This window comes from Typopeltis vanoorti, chromosome 4 (assembly GCF_054136105.1).
Source record: "Typopeltis vanoorti isolate ZY-2024b chromosome 4, IOZ_Tvanoo_1.0, whole genome shotgun sequence".
In the NCBI taxonomy this organism is placed as follows: domain Eukaryota; kingdom Metazoa; phylum Arthropoda; class Arachnida; order Uropygi; family Thelyphonidae; genus Typopeltis; species Typopeltis vanoorti.
This window is the reverse complement of record NC_143552.1, coordinates 100,344,769-100,365,162: the sequence shown is the minus strand read 5'-3', so window position 1 is coordinate 100,365,162 and position 20,394 is coordinate 100,344,769. Positions and strand designations below refer to the sequence as shown.

Here is a 20,394-nt window from a genome sequence, read left to right as displayed (position 1 = left end):
TGTACATTCAAGTATGACATTCCACATTAGAAAATGACAAGCTCCTCTTTATGATCTACCCTGGCTCAAAATTTCCTTATCACACTTTGTTGCATCATTTGCACACTTTTTATTCTCCAAATTCTAATAACATTCGGACCACTTTATTTCTGAAGTTTGTTGTTTGCATAATTAAAATAGATTCTCTTCTCCAATTCCAGAGATTAAGATACAAGAGATGCTAAGGCATTTGCATTTATGAATGATCTAACAAACTGTTCAATTTTCCACCAACATACTAGGATAATCTTCACCTTTAACCACAATTTTTCTGCTAGCCAATAGGATAATACTTTTGCTTTACAAATAGGTTATGGATCTGAATCCCAGTGCAGGCATGGATGTTTACAAACATCTTTAGCTGCAAACAAATTATTACACACATAAGCTTCCAAGAAAGATAAAACGCTTCAAAAATTTTAAATTGCTTTTTTTTTAATTTATCATCGTCATCATCAAATTCCTGCCACGTACCATCAAGGGGTGTACAGGATATGATAGTACTACATGAAAAAAAAAATTACATCATTACTAACTTCCTATCTACAATATTCTTCCAAATCAGTCCGTTACTTGTCAAGACTCCAACATAATCAGATCTTATATTTCTATCGTCTAAGGCACTTTGTACCGTATCAATCTACCTATATCTTGGCCTTCCTCTGGGTCGTTTTGCTGCCAACCTGGCAGAGAACACTTGTTTTGCTAATCTTTCTTCGACCATACCACCTGAGATTAGCTCTGTTAACGCATTCCTGGATGCTGACAATGTCAAGTTCTTTCCTAATATCCTCGTTTTTAATATGATATTGCATTGATGCCATCTCTTCACGGCTATAATCTTTCTCAGGACTCTCATTTCTGCGGGTCTCTAGTCTTTGGTCATGTGTTTTACTTCTGACACAGCTCTCAGATCCATAAGTTAAAACTGGTTTGAACACTGTCTTGTATATAGCTAATTTAGTGTTCTGACTAATTTCTCTCTTATTCCATATGAATTTATTCAATTGATTTCCACCATACTAGCTTTGCTGATTCTGTTGTCTATTTCTATATTTAATTTACCATCTTCATTAAAAATCGTGCCTAAGTAACTGAAATGTTTCACTTGTTCCACAGGTTCTCGATTCACAACACAGTTGACATTTTCAATGATTCTGCCTATTTTCATTGTCTTTGTCTTTTTATTGCTGACCTTTATACCATATCTATTACAACAGTTATTCAAATTAGTCAGAGAATCTTGCAGACTTGTAGTGGATTTATTTAGAAGTATAACATCATCCGCATAAAGCAAAGAGCTGACATTAACATCTCCAATTTTGATATCCTGTTTAATACCACTTTCCTTCATAATGTGATCCATATAGATAATGAATAACAGAGGGAATAATGTACATCCTTGTCTCACACCAGATTTAACATTAAACCATTTTCCTGTACTTACAACTCAAATAAAGACTAAGTATTGCTTGATATAATGCCCCATTGAAACCATATAACTGTAGTGTTTTGAATAGCTTCTCTCTTGGCACCTCGTCATATGCCTTTCCAAATCAACAAAACTTAAATACAGATCTCTGTAATATTCCCATGCTTTCTCGACTATTTGTTGTAAAGTGAAGATCTGATCCTAACAGCCTCTATTTGGCCTGAATCCAGCTTGTTCTTCACCCAGCTTTTCTTCCACAATTCTTTTCAACCGTTTCTCAAGTATACTTGCATATATCTTGCCAGGAACACTCAGTAGGGAAATACCTCTGTAATTCTCACATTCAGTTTTATTTCTCTTTTTATATATGGGTACTATAAGAGCTCTATTCCAATCATCGGGAATTCGTCCCTCTCTCTAGGCTTTCTATACTATGCAGTGGAGCCACTTTAAGACTTTTATACCACCATACTTCAACATTTCTGGTCGAATATCATCTACTCCTGCTGCCATTCCACATTTCAGCCTATGATGGATTTTTCTACTTCAAGTATGGATATGTATTCCTGGTCTGTGTTTTTTTACCACTGTGCTGTCATCGCTGCTTGTTTCATTTAGCAGTTTTTCAAAATAATTACTCCATACTTCAAGGATATTTTTTCTCCCGTTTTCATGTCACCTTTATCATCTCTAACTCCTTTTACAGCACTCTTTCCTCCATTCCTAAGCTTCTTCAACAACCTCCAGAATACTTTGCTACCTTCTTAATATTTATTTTGTATATTCTTACCAAAGTCCTCCCATACTTTTGTTTAGCTAGTTTTACACAGTGTTTAGTATTCTTGCATTTGTCTCTGTATTCTCTAAGAGCACAAGCTGACTTATTTGCCAAGAACTTTTGATAGGCTTTCTTCTTTTCCTTCACTGCCTCTTTAACTTCCTGTGTCCACCAGGGAGTTCTGATTTTTTTTATCCTTGCAGACAACCTCACCACATGCCTCTCTGGCAGAATCAATCAATGTTTTCTTCAGAGTTTGCCACTGAATCTCCAAGATTTGATTCCTGTTCTCGAACTCTTTCATTTTTTCTTCAATAATCTTTGTGTATTTTAGTCTACAGTTCACATCTGAGAGCTGCTCAACTTTTATTCGCTTTAAAACTTTCTTACGTGTTATTCTTCTCAATATGAAATTCAATTTTATCCTGCTCAAGACTAAATAGTGATCACTTCCAATTTCAAATCCTCTGTACACTCGTATCCTGCACCAGGGAGAAAACATCATTATCAACAATAACATAGTCAATGAGACTTTTCTTACTCCTTGCCTCTTCTCTCCATGTGAATTTGTGCACATTTTTATGTTGGAAAATGGTGTTAGTAATAACCAGTCCATGTCCTGAGCAGAAATTCAACAAATATTTGCCATTATTATTAGCTTTGCTCTTTTCTCCAAATTTCCCCAAAATATTTTTGTATGTCTCACAATCATTTACTACTCTGCTATTTAAATCCCTAACAAGGACCAACTTTTCCTTTTTCATTGTGTCAGTTGCTTTTTTTAAAGCCTCAAAAAATTACTCCACTTCTACCTTAGTAGAACCTTCTGTGGGGCCATAGGCACAAATAAATCTCATTGTCCAGTTCCCCATTCTCATATTTGCCCATATTACTCTACTTGAGACTGACTGTCATTCAAGAAGATTAGGCTATTAAACCATAACCCATTTAGTGAAAATATCTCTGTGCCTTAAGGAGAAAATAGGATAGTGTTAAAATAGAACATCATAATACAATATACTCTGGATGTAACTGGCAACATTTATGAAAAATGTGAATTTTGCAAATTCATAAAATAAAGTGAACCTTAAAAAATGAGAATATGTATATAATATTAAAATTACCATAATAATTTTGACTCTCTGCACTACAGGATTAGGCTTATGTTCTTCTTCTTGTTGCAATATTTTAGCTACTGAACTCAGTTGCCAAACAGGGTGTTCCCTGGACTGGTCCCTCCATATCTAAAGGGTGAAAAAACATTAGGAAAATTGGCAACTGCAATAATGGCTTGATGCAAATACTTAGATCTTGGAAAATCAACATTTATTTCTTGTGTGCAGAATACTGAAGAGGACACAAGTAATTAAGAATGTACTGCATCAGAATTCTGCTTCAAGTATAGAAACAAATTAGGGGATGTGGTTTGTAGAGCTTGGCAGATAACAGATGATGTAATACTGAGCCATAAGCTGGTGTGAGAAGCTTTTCAGACAGATATACAGGCAATATTTTGCATATAAGAGATTACCCCCCAGAAGATGCAAGGGAGTAAAGTAGATTTTATTTTTTGCATGGATAGTGGGTATGCAACCAGAGATGTAGCAAGTACATAGACATTAAAAGATAACAAGAGTTCTATGGTAGATATTGTATATAATGGAAGTTCAGTTGGTTCAACAGAGGTCCAGATATAATACTATTTCACTTTCATGTTTAGGTTCAATGGAATGCCAGTTAGGAAACTGCTTCATTTTATATGTAGAATTTTTCATAATGGCCAAGGATTGTGAAATGTGACAAGATGATCACAAGCATGCAAATCACAGCTCAGTACAACACAGTGATGGTCAGAACATCATCTCTGAGTGCACAATTCATCAGTCATGGGTGGGATATGTGAACAGACAATCATTCCAGGTCCCAATGCTGTGAGTTAAGAAAAGGAAGGTGCAGCTTCACTGGGAATGTTATCACCAACACTGGATAGTTGATGACTGGAAAAATATCACCTGACCTGACAAGTTCTATTTTTCTGTATCATGATAACAGAACCAGAATATGGCAACAACATGAAGCCATGGACCCTTCCTGACATGCAATAACAGCTCAATGTAATGGTGTGGGAGAATGTTTTCTTGGTATAGCTAGGTTCACTGATACCAGATGAACACTGTCTGAATCCTAAAGCCTAGTTTAACATATCACTGATCAGGTTTACCTATTCATGGCTGCAGTTTATCCACTGTGAAATGGATACTTCCAGCAAAATAATTTGCCAGGCCACCAAGCATGTTGAAGTGGTTCAAGGAACATGACAGTGAGTTGCCTTTACTTCAATGGCCAGTTCAGGCCTCACATTTCAACTCAATAGTACATCTCCTGAATGAGGTAGAATGATCAGGTCTCAGCTGCAACATTGGGCAATGCCATTGTGACAGTGCAGACAAACATCCAGAGTAACTTTTAGACTGTTGAAACCAATGCCACAGAGAATAAAGGCTATTATTAATAAAGTGGCCACTCAGTGTAGATTATAATACGTTATAGTAGGTCTGTAACCAATTTAACACCAACAGTTCTTAAACAGGCTGAATAAATCACAGTTCTTGCAAGTTGATTCACTAACCCTCTTTTTTTTTGCAATTTTATGTGGTTATTATTATTAAGAGAGAGACCTCCAGGGAGTCAGGAACTCATTGAGGGAGGCAATACAATTTGCAAGCCGTCATACTTGTTCTTGAATTCATTCACTACTTGCACACACAAATTCTAAGGCAATCCATTCCAATCATGCACTACTCTATGAGAGAAAAATCTAGCCCAAACCCCCTTCTTGACATTCATTCTCAACTTCTATGGATGCCCTTGCTTCCTTTCCCCACCCTCCATAAAATTAAAAATTCCATCTACTGAAATTCTGTACAACCTTTTCAGAAGTTTGTAAGTCCCAATCATATCACCCCCTCTTTTTCCTGTTTGCAAGTGTAGTGTCTGCAGCCTACAAATTCTCAATCTATTTTCATAATCAGTATTCCACAATCCTGAGATCACTTTTTACACTCTCCATTGTATCAATCACCATGGAAACCAGGAAGTCAGACCTGTGTGCAGTCCATGTGAGGTCTTATCAAGGCCTTGTAAAGGGGCACGTGATAACTTCCTTATCTTTAATGTCAAGTTTTGTTTCAGCACCATTATTCTCTGAGTTGTATTTACAATTTTTGCTATACAACCCATGAACTTCAACTTCTGTCTACTAAAACTCCAAGATTCCTAGCCTCATCAGTTTCTTCAGGCATAATCCCGCAAATATAATATGCAGGATTAGATATCCAATGTTATTGGATATCTAATCACACTGAAGCGCATGACCTTACTTATATTGATACTGAAATGACAGCCATTTTCATATGTCTACAATTCCAACCTATTCAAACCATTCTGCAAGTATATCAGCAGCATTCATGATAACCCAACCTACTATCTTTCTATTATCAGCAAATAGGTGTATGTCACATGTGAAATTCTTCCCAATGTCATTAATGTGCAGATTGAATAATAATGGACCAAGGACTGATCCTTGAGGCACACCACTGGTTACCTTGAATCTTGCAGATTCATACGCCCCCCCCCCCCCCCCCAAAAAAAAATAAACGACTTTTTGATATATGTCAGTTAGTCATCCTCTTATCCATGCCAATAGTTTATAATCCAATCCCATATTCTCCAATTTATGCAAGTCTTCAATGTTCAATGCTGCATTCTGTCAAAAGGCTTAGGGAAATCCGAAAGTATCATAGTGTATCCATTCCCCTTGTTTAACTCAGAAGTAACATTACTATAAAATGTGAGCAATCTGCTAAAACATGACCTTCCTTTAGTAAACCCATGCTGTTCATTACAAAGTAGAGATTCTCTGTCAACCCATTTCTGGCGAGCCTAATCAACTTTTCGAAAATCTTCACCACCACTCCTAAGATACTGAGTGGTCAATAGTTGGATACATCAGTCTTTGCACAATGGGATTACCATACATTCTTTCGACGCTCATTTCCATAATAATAACCATTCCCATCATCCTATCATTAACACAGTTATCTAACATTGTCACTCTTACAGATTCTCACGATTCTTCCCATCAGAATTCTGTTTCCTTGACTTTGTGTTAGGGCTTATATCAATAATTTTTCAAGGCGGCTGATGCCAAATACATTCAAGTGTAGGCTGTCCCTCTTATACAAATCCAATTTTCCCTCAAACTCACTCCACACAATCAAAAATTCGTATTCATTCCTTCAACACAGCCTACACATTGAATTATTTGCCATCATAGCCCTTCTTTGTAGTTGATTTCCAATGATCTAGGTAATATACTAAGAGGTTTTACTTCCTCACTCTTCACTCTCGTTTCTTCAAATAACATTTTCATGTCTTCTCTCATACTGAGAATACAGTTAGTTGTGATCCTTTACACTACTTGTATGAAAAAGAAAGTGTTAAGACCCTTTGTTAGATGTTTGTTATTAAAAAGTATACCAAAATCATAATATTGTAAAAGTAGAATCTTATATTAAGCTATCAGATAATTCAAGAAAATGCAAATAAACTAATCTATATTGCTTACCTGTAGTATTAAGGACAAACATGCAGGAAAGAAAGTCATAAATACAACATAGTTGCCTATTGCAGAAATACAAGCAAAACAGCACATCTCTTGCAATTTTTTCACACCTGAAATAATGAATTAGAATGTAATCCACACTAATGCACTAGTTCATTTGCTTTAATAAATAATAAAGCCACATGATGATGATGATCAGATATCATTAAAAATTTCAACATGGCAGTTCTATGATCAATATAGAATCAAGTATGCTAACTAAGCACAATTTTTAGAGGTGCAAATTAAACCCGATGAATAATTTTCACATATAAAATACAGATACATACAAAGAGGTATCAAAACTAATGTGATTAAAAAGTGGGAAGTCATTTATTAGTAATGGTAACTCATGTTAATTATAAAGATATAAAGAAGGAAGATGGCATTATTAAAGATATGTAAGTAGAGTTAAGTACAGGAACCAAACCATGGAGATTCAGTGGCAAGCCTTGAAGAAATCCCTGATTGATTCAGCCAGAGAGGCATGTGGTGAGGTTGTCTGCAAGGATAGAAAAATCAGAACTCCATGGAGGACACAGGAAATTAAAGAGACAGTGAAGGAAAAGAAGAAAGCATATCAAAAGTTCCTGGCAAATAAGTCAACTTTTGCTCTTAGAGAATACAGAGACAAATGTAAGAAAGCGAAACACTGTGTAAAACTAGCTAAACAAAAGTCATGGGAGGACTTTGGCAAGAACATAGAAAATAAATATCAAGAAGATGGTAAGATATTCTGGAGGTTGTTGAAGAAGCTTAGAAATGGAGGAAAGAGTGCTGTAAAAAGAGTTAGAGATGATAAAGGTGACATGAAAACAGGAGAAAAAGATATCCTTGAAGTATGGAGTAATTACTTCAAAAAATTGTTAATGAAAACAAGCAGTGCTAGCACAGTGGTAAGAAACACTCAACAGGTATACATATCCATACCTGAAGTAGAAAAAGCCATCAAAGGCTTGAAATGTGGAAAGGCAGCAGGAGTAGATGATATTTGACCAGAAATACTGAAGTTTGGTGGTATAAAAGTCTTACAGTGGCTGCACTGCATAGTTCAGAAAGCCTGGACAGAGGGACGCATTCCCGATGATTAAAGTAGAGCTCTAATAGTACCCATATATAAAAAAGGAACTAAAACTGAATGTGAGAATTACAGAGGTATTTCCCTACTGAGTGTTCCTGGCAAGATCTATGTAAGTATACTTGAGAAACGGTTGAAAAGAATTGTGGAAGAAAAGCTTGGTGAAGAACAAGCTGGATTCAGGCCAAATAGAGGCTGTCCATCTTCACTTTATAACAAATAGTTGAGAAAGCATGGGAATATAACAAAGATCTGTATTTAAGTTTTGTTGATCTGGAAAAGGCATATGAAAAGGTGCCAAGAGAGAAGCTATTCAATACGCTACAGTTATATGGTGTCAATAGGGCATTATATCAAGCAATACTTAGCCTTTATTTGAGTTGTAAGTCAGCAGTTAGAATTGAAGGAAGTACAGGAAGATGGTTTAATGTTAAATCTAGTGTCAGACAAGGATATACATTATCCCCTCTCTTATTCATTATCTATATGGATCACATTATGAAGGAAAGTGGTATTAAACCTGATATCAAAATTGGAGGTGTTAATCTCAGCTCTTTGCTTTATTCAGACAATGCTATACTTCTAAATAAATCCACTAAAAGTCTGACTAAATTGAATAAATGTTGTAATAGATATGGTATGAATGTCAGCATTAAGAAGACAAAGACAATGAAAATAGGCAGAAACATTGAAAATATGAACTGCATTGTGAATGGAGATGTTTTACTTATAGAACAAGTAAAACATTTCAGCTACTTAGGCATGATTTTTAGTGAAGATGGTAAATTAAATATGGAAATAAACAACAGAATTAAGAAAGCTGGTATGGTAGGAAATCAACTGAATAAATTTATATGGAATAAGAGAGAAATTAGCCAAAACACTAAATTAGCTGTATACAAGACAGTGTTCAAACCAATTTTAACTTATGGATCTGAGAGCTGGGTTAGAAGTAAAACACTTGACCAAAGATTAGAGACCGCAAATATGAGAGTCCTGAGAAAGATTAGGAGCATGAACAGATGGTATCAATGGCAATATCATATTAAAAATGAGGATATTAGAAGAACTTGATATTGTCAGCATCCAGGAATGCATTAGCAGAGCTGATCTCAGAGCTTAAGTGGTATGATCACTTAAGCAGAATGGAAAAGGAAAGATTGGCAAAACAAGTGTTCTCTACCAGGTTGGCAGGAAAAAGACCCAGATATAGGTGGATTGATACAGTAAAAAGTGCCTTAGAAGACAGAATTATAAGATCTGATGATGTTGGAGTCTTGACAAATAACAGACTGATTTGGAGGAAAATTGTAAATAGGAAGTTAGTAATGATGTAAATTTTTCATGTAATACTATCATATCCTGTACACCCCTTGAGGCTATATATCAGGAATTTTATTATGATGAAAAAACTGTTTTGGGTTTACTTCGGCCTGTTTTGGCTAATTCTCTGTCATAGTCTGATTTGGTCTTCCTTACCATACTAGTCACCCTTCTATATAATACTAGAATACTAGTACAAACTGTGACTAGTATGGTAAGTATTTGTACTTCTAGTCATATACATGAATTTCAATGTCCCTTTGTACCCATAGTTATCCTTGTGTGATGTCATTACCAACCCATTTATATTAGAGACCTATGAAATCCCATTCAGCATTGCATATTATTGTACCCATGTCATTTATCATAGGGGATAGCCAGACACATGCTCGATTTCATCTTCCCTAATATCTCTAGTTTCTCTGGTTCTGCACTACTACATTCTCAATAAACAACACTTTCTCCAAACATCTAACTCCAAAACCATTCAAATGCAGTCCATCAGGCATATACAAGTCCTTTCACCCATCAATCCTGTATCTTTTTTTTAAAGCTAAAGTGAAGTAGAACAAAACATTAAAAGTACCTAAGTGTTTGATTGCAATTTATTTAGACACCAACCTGAAAGCATGCCCATTCCAATAACAAGCGTTTCAACAAGAGTATCCAAAGTTATTGTTGGCCCAATGATTGCCATTCCTTCTGCAATGTTTTTTCTCACTTCTTCCTAAATGAATATGCATTAAATAAATTACATATGCAATTATATTTATATTTTATAGATCAAAAATTGCTTTTATTAGGATAATAAAAAGATAAAGCGGTTAAATGAGATTATATTAAAGAATTTGCTAATGCTTACTTTAAAAAAAAAATCAGAATTACATCCAAGGAATGTTGACAACACAAGGCGTAAGCGGAAGGTCCACTGCCTACTATGAAACAAGATGTTGTTCAGGGGGCCATACCACAGGTTCAGCACGGTGTCTTTATACACTTTGGCAGGTTTTGACCCCTTTCTCACAGAAATACAACTTGGACACCCTGACATCACCCCCTTCCACACCAAGCCATCATCTGATGTAGTGTGATGACCTCTCTGATATATGGCACATGCTATACAACCATCTGGGGCATATATCCAATCATTTGCGATTCAAAAACTTTCAACGGTGAAAATCTTCTCACGTGTGAAGAGAATATCTGGGTTGTTATAAAGTTCACATTTCGAAATATTCATACAATTTAATAAATGTATTGGTGATTCTTCCTCGATGTTACAGATGGGGAAGACTTATGCCATTGCTAAACTTGATTGGTCTTGTGTGGCCAGTCTTGAGGCGAGAGAGATCATGGTAGTGGCATAGCGATTCAACTTGGAGTTGATGGTAGCTCCTAGTTTTCCTGCTGAATACCAGTAGTGAGTCATGTCCTGGAGAATCATTCTTTTTATGTTTTCTTTTTGAGTGGTTTTAAAAAGATTGAAATCTGTGGTATCACTTCATAATGCAGCCATTTGTGCTACTTCATCTGCAGTTTCATTTGCCTTTAATCCCACATGGGATGGGATCCATTAGAAAATTATTTCAGAATCCTTATGTAGTTTGTTTATGTTTTTTGCTATGTCTCTAAGTATTTCTTGATGGCTAGTGTAGCAGTTCTTAACAGCTTGAAGGGCGGCTATGGAATCTGTGAAAAATATAAACTCCTTTGGGTTTTTTTTTATCCAAATGTTGCAGTGCTGTGTATTAACACAGCATTAATTCTGCATGGTATGAGTTGCATCCAATACTGTTAGTTGTTTTTAGTTCTATATTTTGAGAGCCATAGATGAGTACACCACTCCCAGAATTGCCATTTGGGTTTTTGGAGCCATCTGTGTAGATCTTTATTGAATCAGGTCCATATTCCATTATTTTTGAAAGAGCTAATGATCTCAAGATTTCAGGATTTTCTAGGCTTTTTTTCACATGTTTCCCAATTTCAAGGTTGATAACTATATTTTTCCTGTCTTGATTTGGAGGAAATACTGGGTAGTTGGCTATTTTATTTGGACAATCCAAGGGAATTTTATTTTCCATGATTTCATGCATTGTTGATTTTTTTCTTTATTCTGTTTGTTGATTGCCAATTTTTAAAAAGCTCACTTGTTCTATGATATGCAAGATTGGCTCTTTTTTCTACAAATATAGAAACATCTTCTTGCCACCTAATTTTTTAAAGGAACAAGGTTGGATTCAAATTCTGCTATTTTTCCAGGAGTTGTATTCCTTAGTCCATATATGATTCTAGCTGCATTTTTCTGAATTTTTATAAGTTTATCTAAACTGGTTTGTGATGTTTGAGGAGGAATAACAATCTTAATAGAGGGCTCTGGGCAAGCCTCAGTAGTTTGAAAAAGCAAGTTTACAATAAACAAGAGATTACTGTATTAACCTTCAAGTTTACCCTTTGACCCTTAAGGGGTGCTTAAGGGTCAAAGCTGTATAACTGAGAGGAAACCTCCACATAGCCTTTAAAGGAATGCAGAGAACCGATCAGGGCTTCTGACCTAATGTCTAATCCTCACCTTCTCGTGGTGCACCCTGTTGGGTATCTACCTGGATACTGAACGAACGAGGATGGGCTGGCAATTTGGGATTTATCCCGACCATATTGTATTCTTATTGGCTTAAACCAATATACAAAATGATGGTACAACATGACAAAATTTCATGCCAGCTGGGGCGTCACCCAGTTACACAAGGCCCTCATTTTCGCCAGGGAACCAGGGCAAACAGTGAAAAGTCAACTACTGGAACAAACCCTAAAACACCCTAACTCAACATCACCAAAGTTAAAGATCGGTACTATCAACATAAGAAACCTGAATGACAAAGAAATGGAGCTAGCTGAGGAATTAGATAAGTACCAGATGGACATAATAGGGGTGACTGAAACAAAAAAGACAACAACTGGTGAGCTCTTTCTGAGCAATAAATACAAAATGTTATATTCAGGCAATAACAATCGAGGAAAAGAAGGAGTAGCCATAGCATTCAACACAATGTACGATGCTAGTTTTCTTGAATGGCAGGCAGCCTCAAGTAGAGTGATGTGGGAAATAGGACAATGAGACTTATTTGTGCCTATGGTCCCACAGTAGGTTCTACTGAGGTAGAAGTGGAGAAATTTTTTGATGCTTTAGAAAAAGCAACTGACACAATGTAAAAGGAAAAGTTGGTCCTGGTTGGGGATCTAAATAGCAGAGTAGGAAATAAGTGTCAGACATACAAAAATATTTGGGGAAAATTTGGAGAAAAGAGCAAAGCTAATAATAATGGCAAATACCTGTTGGATTTCTGCTCAGGACATGGACTGGTTATTACTAACACCATGTTCCAACATAAAAATGTGCACAAATTCACATGGAGAGAAGAGGCAAGGCATAAGAAAAGACTCACTGACTATGTTATTGTTGATAGTGATGTTTTCTCCATGGTGCAGGACACCAGAGTGTACAGAGGATTTGAAATTGGAAGTGATCACTATTTAGTCTTGAGCTGGATAAAATTGAATTTCATATTGAAATAGAATAACATGTATGAAAGTTTTAAAGTGAATAAAAGTTGAACAGCTCTCAGACGTGAACTGTAGACAAAGCTTATTGAAAAAAAAAATGAAAGAGTTTGAGAACAGGAACCAAACCTTGGAGATTCAGTGGCAAGCCTTGAAGAAAACCCTGATTGATTCAGCCAGAGAGGCATGTGGTGAGGTTGTCTGCAAAGATAGAAAAATCAGAACACCATGGTGGAAACAGGAAGTTAAAGAGACAGTGAAGGAAAAGAAGAAAGCGTATCAAAAGTTCCTGGCAAATAAGTAAGCTTGTGCTCTTAGAGAATACAGAAACAAATGTAAGAAAGCTAAACACTGTGTAAAACTAGCTAAACAAAAGTCATGGGAGGACTTTGGCAAGAACATAGAAAATAAATATCTAGAAGGTGGCAAAATATTCTGGAGGTTGTAGAAGAAGCTTAGAAATGAAGGAAAGAGTGCTGTAAAAGGAGTTAGAGATGATAAAGGTGACATGAAAACAGGAGCAAAAGATGTTCTTGAAGTATGGAGTAATTACTTCGAAAAATGCTAAATGAAACAAGCAGTGATGACAGCACAGCGGTAAAAAACACTGACCAGGCATGCAGTCAGGAATACATATCCATACTTGAAGTAGAAAAAAGCCATCAAAGGCTTGAAATGTGGAAAGGCAGCAGGAATAGATGATATTCGACCAGAAATGCTGAAGTATGGTGGTATAAAAGTCTTGCAGTGGCTGCACTGCATAGTTCAGAAGGCCTGGACAGAGGGGACGAATTCCCGATGATTGGAGTAGAGCTCTCATAGTACCCATATAAAAAGAGGGAAATAAAACTGAATGTGAGAATTACAGAGGTATTTCCCTACTGAGTGTTCCTGGCAAGATTTATGCAAGTATACTTGAGAAACAGTTGAGAAGAATTGTGGAAGAAAGCTGGGTGAAGAACAAGCTGAATTCAGGCCAAATAGAGGCAGGATCAGATCTTCACTTTAAGACAAATAGTTCAGAAAGCATGAGAATATAACAAAGATCTGTATTTAAGTTCTGTTGATCTGGAAAAGGCATGTGGCAAGGTGCCAAGAGAGAAGCTATTCAAAACGGCACAGTTATATGGTGTCAATGGACCATTATGTCAATCAATACTTAGTCTTTATTTGAGTTATAAGTCAGCAGTTAGAATTGAAGGAAGTACAGGAAGATGGTTTAATGTTAATTCTGGTGTGAGACAAGGATGTACATTATTCCCTCTGTTATTCATTATCTATATGGATTACATTATGAAGGAAAGTGGTATTGAAAATGATATCAGAATTGGAGATGTTAATGTCAGCTCTTTGCTTTATGCGGACGATATTATACTTCCGCTACAAGTTTGCAAGATTCCCTGACTAAATTGAATAACTGTTGTAATAGATATGGTATGAAGGTCAGCAACAAAAACACAAAGACAATGAAAATAGGTAGAATCGTTGAAAATGTCAACTTCGTTGTGAACGGACAACCTGTGGAACAAGTAAAACAGTTCAGCTACTTATGCACGATTTTTAGTGTAGATGGTAAATTAAATATGGAAATAGACAATAGAATTAACAAAGCTGGTATGGTAGGAAGTCAATTGAATAAATTCATATGGAATAAGAAAGAAATTAGTCGGAACACTAAATTAGCTATATACAGGACAGTGTTCAAACACGTTTTAACTTATGGATCTGAGAGCTGGGTCAGAAGTAAAACACTTCACCAAAGACTAAAGACCACAGATATGAGAGTCCTGAGAAAGATCAGAGGTATGAACAGATGGTATCAATGGCAATATCATATTAAAAATGAGGATATTAGGAAAGAACTTGACATTGTCAGCATCCAGGAATGGATTAACAGAGCTAATCTCAGATGGTATGGTCACTTAAACAGAATGGACGAGGAAAGATTAGCAAAACAAGTCTTCTCTGCCAGGTTGGCAGGAAAACGACCCAGAAGAAGACCAATATATAGGTGGATTGATACTGTACAAAGTGCCTTAGACGATAGAAATATAAGATCTGATAATGTTGGAGTCTTGACAAGTAAGACTGATTTGGAGAAAAAATTGTAGACAGAAAGTTAGTAATGATGTAAATTTTTCATGTAGTACTATCATATCCTGTACACCCCTTGAGGGTACCTGTCAGGAATTTGATGATGACCTTCAGTTTCCTTTTTCTAGAATAATTTTTATTTTACACATCTCTTTTGTTGTCTATTTTACTGTATTTTCTTTGTTTCAATCAAAAATCTGAGTGAGAAAAGACTATCATAAAGACATTTAATCAAATCAGGAAGTAAACACTGATCTCCTCAACACTTTTTATTCTCCAAAGGGAGCAAGCAGAACTTCCTTTAGTCCCAACTTTTTGAAAGACATGTGGACAGTCACTCAATTTTTCAGCCCTACTTGTACAACAGACAGCTGACATCATCTCGTGGCCCTGAACCTAAATCCACTTATTACTGTTTATAATAGTGCAAGTTCTGGGAAAAACCCTACTTGCATGCCAAAGATTGATTAATTCAGGAAAACTAGCTGAAGAAAAATCTTAAAAAATTTCTTTTTGACAAAATAGAATTGAATCTATAATGGTCTTTCTTTGAGCAGCCCAGCTATGGAAGCCAAGGCCATTTACACAGGACTATATAGGAACCTTTATGGACTGTGGTTATACAGTCATGTCAAATTATTGCTATGAGTTATTATTATAGTTAGTCATTCATGTTATAATGCCCTTATTATTTTAATTTGCTGGTGTATACCCTCAAGAGAGCATACCAGATGATATGAAAGTTAAACAATATTTGATGATCAGCTTGTGTAGCTCAGTGGAAGTGGCGCTTGTATCCTCTGCACTTGGTCGCTCGAAGTTTGACTTAAATTCAAGTGCAGTTGCCAACTGGAGGAACTTTTTCTAAGCCTTTCTTCGACCGGTTCCTGAGATTAACCTGCTTGCACGGGCAAGCAGGTTTTTCCTCCCGGAAACTCTGGTTTTTCACCCCGTAAACTCAGGAAAATCAACCATAGTACCCACATTATTTCAGACAGTGACATATCATGTTAGGGTTAGGTACCAAGAGATGGCAGCACTTGTTTGCTAGCCTCTTCATTGGTGGCTGCTATAATTAGTGATAGACATGGTCCAGCTATCTCTGATTGGCTACCGGTGGAGATTGAACTGTCCACTCATAAAAGGCGTTAGCTGATTTTTTAGCTTTTGACCAACCAATTTCTTCCTAATTCATATTTATCAGCTCTCCAAATTTGTTAACCACTTCAAGTCTGATCTTCTAATGTACTTTTAAATGCATTAATCTTTATTTGGATCCTTTTTCTGTTGCTGCTTCAAACACTACCTATGCAAATCTTTCATTTCCTATTTGTTTAAGTGATTATGCATCTTAATATTAGTTGTGCTTATTAATTCTTGAATTTTAATGGTGTTAGGTTCTTTTTCTAATTTTTTTTTTAAATATAGTTCCTGCCGCTGATGACTTCATACTGTTAATCTTCCTCAAAACTCTTCTTCAGTAATCCATCAACTGTTGTTTCTAACACGACTCCCAAATCCAGATGTTAAAATTAATTTGATCATGTTCATATAATGACAACTTGGCATTGTAGCTAATTTCCATTCCCCAAATTTATTCAATTAAATTCCAAACGAGTCTTACTTATTCTATTATCACCATATTTAATTTGCTATGTGTGCACTAAAATTGACTCAGAAAACTGAGGCTTCTAACTCAAAACTTGATTATTCACTAAAAACCATAAATTTGATAAAGCACAAAGAAAATGAGTATGATGGAGAAAAGCTTATTCACCGTTTGAAATAGTGATGGAGTAAGAAGTGTAAATAATGAAAAAATAGCACAAAAATTTTTATTCCTACTAAATTACAAAGTAGAATTAGTATCAACATACATATTTTTAAGAGCAAAATAAAGCAATCATGAAAATCAAAATTAGAACTAAGTAAGACTGATTAGCAGTTAGTGTCATGAATAACTAAATGGACTAAAGGATATGAATCAAAAATGAAATGATACCCATTTTTCTTTCCAAAAAGACTCTCTTGCATCACATAACACACACTCTGGACAATGCATAGCAAAGAAATTTTCTGGAGTTATACTGTTTTCATCAAAATGAAAATTAAGTCAAATCATAAACAGATACATAGATATCAGCAAACAATTTCTACATGGTGTTATTTTATTGGCATCAGTTCTGGCTATGGTTCTATGAGACAAATTTCCTGAACTTGCTCATGTTTTTGTTGACAGATGCTGTTGAAGAGTGTGAAATTACACATGTGCGATTTTTGATCTAACTTTAAAAACCCAAAACATACTTAAACAAAGCTAACTAAATCTTTAGTTTAAGTTGTTAAACTAATCTATGTTACTTTTCATTGGAAATTTCATCCCAGATCAAGAAAATACAAGGTAATGCAATATATTGAAAGAGAAGTGTTTGAAAAATAGTGCTTTTTTTTTTAAAAATTAATGTACGATTTGTTTTATATATGATTTAAGCTAAACTGCTATACTAAATCTGTATAACAGTAAAGAAATTGACTGAATAATATAAGCCAATAATGCATAATTAATACTTAATGTTATTACCACTATTATTATCATAATGACATTATCAGAGCACTAAAATTTAGTAAGTTAACTGAATGACAAATTTACCTGTTTAGAAGAACTGAGTGCAAACTGTGCTAATAAACTGGCCTTTGAAAGATCCAAGAGTAAAACAAAGAATGGCAATGCTTCCCTAAAAGGAACAAAAAATGCTGAAAAATCCATCTTATTTCAAGCTTTTAGAAAAGAATTTCATATTAAAATTATATAAGATCATTAAAATTATGTCATACTAACAGTTAATGCTCACTGCATTAAGAGCAAATATTCACAACTTAATGTAACTTCCAAGTATCTCTCTAAAAAATGAACCGTAGACTGTTTAACATGTATTTATTTCTATCTAATTCGGAAATGTTTCAACACCAAGATGTCTCTCTTTCCAAGGATCAATTAGAATTATGCACAAAGCAAATATCAGACAGCTTTCATCTGATTCATGATTAAAACATTCAAATCAGCAATGGTGTTTTTAGCTTTTATTAAAACATTCAAATCAATTTAAACATAACAAACAGTTCAAAGCACAATTAAAACATTCAAATCAGTTTAAACAGAACTAAAATGTATATTAGGTCAAATCTAACTTGTTTAGCATTCCCTATTTAAAAAGTGTATGGTTAAATAAAGCTGATATAAACTTTTTCAACCCACTGATGCATCATATATTTTTAACAAATAAATTTAGAACCTAGACTATTGAAAAATTGCATAATATGATAACACTACAATAAAACTTACTTAAGTTCCTCAAAATGACTTTCAACAAGACTTCCAAAAATTGTAATGAATGCCGTGAAGGAAAGCACCGCAAAAAGGAGAGAAATACCTTCGAAATATAAAGATTATAATTAAATGATAATGCTGATTGAAAAAATTTTTGTGCTATATATTTAAAAAAAAAAAAAAAAACTGACCTATTTTGGAACACCTTATGGTGTTCCAAAATAGGTCGGTTTTTTTTTTTTTTTTTTTTTTTTTTTTTAAATCGGTCGGTTAGTTTTGCATTATTTATACAATTTTTTTGGGGAGGGGAGAGAGAGGGGACGATATCAAATTATATTATAAATCTAAGAAAACTGATAACCTTCAAACAGTTATTACAGAACATAGCTACTGGATAATTTACATCATTCACATATGGTATTGCTAAAATGAAGTACCGTATTTTCCGGTGTATAAGACGCACTTTTTAACCTTAAAAATTCATCTTAAAAATGGGGTGCGTCTTATATAATGAAGGTAAAGATTGTTTCCTCTTTTCAAAATCATACACACTGCCTTTTATGTTCCAAGATCTTTGTAGGTGGTTAATGGTGCAATCAAATTGATGCGTGACCTTCACGTGACTTCTAGCACGTCATTGGCTAAGAACGGGGAGTCCCTATTCAAGTTTCATAATATCTTATCTGAATAATCAGTTACCGATGTTTATCAGTATTGAGTTGACGTGTTGAGATATTTTGTGTTCAGTTTGATATTTCCCCGTAGATTTTAGTGATGGGAAAAAACAGGCAACATTCATATTCTTCAAGTTACAAATTGCAGGTTGTAAAATATGCGGAAGAAGAAAGGAATAGGGAAGCTGAAGGACATTTTGAACCTCTGCCTACAGAAAAAATTATTAGAACTTGGTGTGGTCAGAAGGAGATTTTGTACAATTTGCGTAATGAAAAGCGCACAGAATGTAGAAAAATTGCAAAGTGGCCAGAACTAGAGACCTAAGTTTTGAAATGGGTGCAAGAAAATCAGCAAAATGGCATTGCCATTTCAACAAAAATGATTTGTACACATGCAGTCAAAGTAGTCTGTGAGCGTAACATCGAAGATTTTAAAGGTGGTGCATGGTGTTACCGTTTCATGAAATGCAGTGGACTTTGTATGTGTACAAAAACAAAAATCAGTCAAAAAATGCCAAAAGAATATGAAGACAAAATTATTTCTTTTCATAAATATGTGATTCAACATTGAAAAAATTACAATTTTGAAATGGTTTAAAGTTTAGGTTTTTTCCAGAAAATTATATTAAATTTCTTGGGTGCATCGTATACACTGGAAAATATGGTAGTTTAGCAGTTTGCTTCTTGTTACACTGGATATGGGTGCATATCATTTTGAAACCCTTCTTAAAGAACCTTTCTGATATAGCTACTGTAGCAATGTATGCTATTTGTTTATTGTTTGGAAAAAAAACATGCAACATGTATTTTCTTTACTTACTAATATAATAACAAAATTCACTCGCATAAATTATTCTTTATTCGTAGAATTTTCGCCTGAGTATCACAGGCATTATCAGTACAGGTACAAAGGCTAATTAAACAATAACTGTTATATATGATTATTATATATGACAACTGATTAACAGTTATTGTTTAATTAGCCTTTGTACCTGTACTGATGATGCCTGTGATACTCAGGTGAAAATTCTACGAATAAAGAATAATTTATGCGAGCTAATTCCATTATTATATTAGTAAGTAATATGTCTACTCACGGTATTTCCTTACTGAAACTTATGTATTTTCTTCTCAATGTCCTTGATGTCTTCTGTCACGTGGATTTTGAAGAGGTGGTATAGAAATGAGGTGACTGTAGGCTACATTTGTCATAATGCATCATCATACTATCCATTCTGTATTGAATATATGATTTAGTTTTTTCTTCCCTGGCTGATTGCATCATATCTGGAAGATGATGCAAACTTTCTCTCCTACACTTTTCATGAGAAAAGGCCAAGAAATATGCTTGCAATAAACTTACATGGAACGTTCAGTAGGGAAATCCTTTAATTCTCAATCTTATATTTCTTCTTATAGACTGGTAC

At 34.9% G+C, this 20,394-nt stretch overlaps 1 protein-coding gene across 2 annotated transcripts in view; it reads right to left on the bottom strand.

Moving 5' to 3' along the window:
• Hmgcr (HMG coenzyme A reductase) overlaps nt 1-20,394 on the bottom strand; it is a 142,901-nt gene that overhangs the window by 106,842 nt on the left and 15,665 nt on the right. For both annotated transcript variants that reach the window (XM_090391377.1, XM_090391378.1), the window contains exons 4-8: nt 18,309-18,396; nt 17,616-17,700; nt 9,935-10,040; nt 6,877-6,983; nt 3,374-3,493 (exon numbers count right to left, since the gene is read on the bottom strand). In XM_090391377.1, the coding sequence (XP_090247503.1) occupies nt 3,374-3,493; nt 6,877-6,983; nt 9,935-10,040; nt 17,616-17,700; nt 18,309-18,396 (506 nt within the window). The remainder of the gene's footprint in view (nt 1-3,373; nt 3,494-6,876; nt 6,984-9,934; nt 10,041-17,615; nt 17,701-18,308; nt 18,397-20,394) is intronic.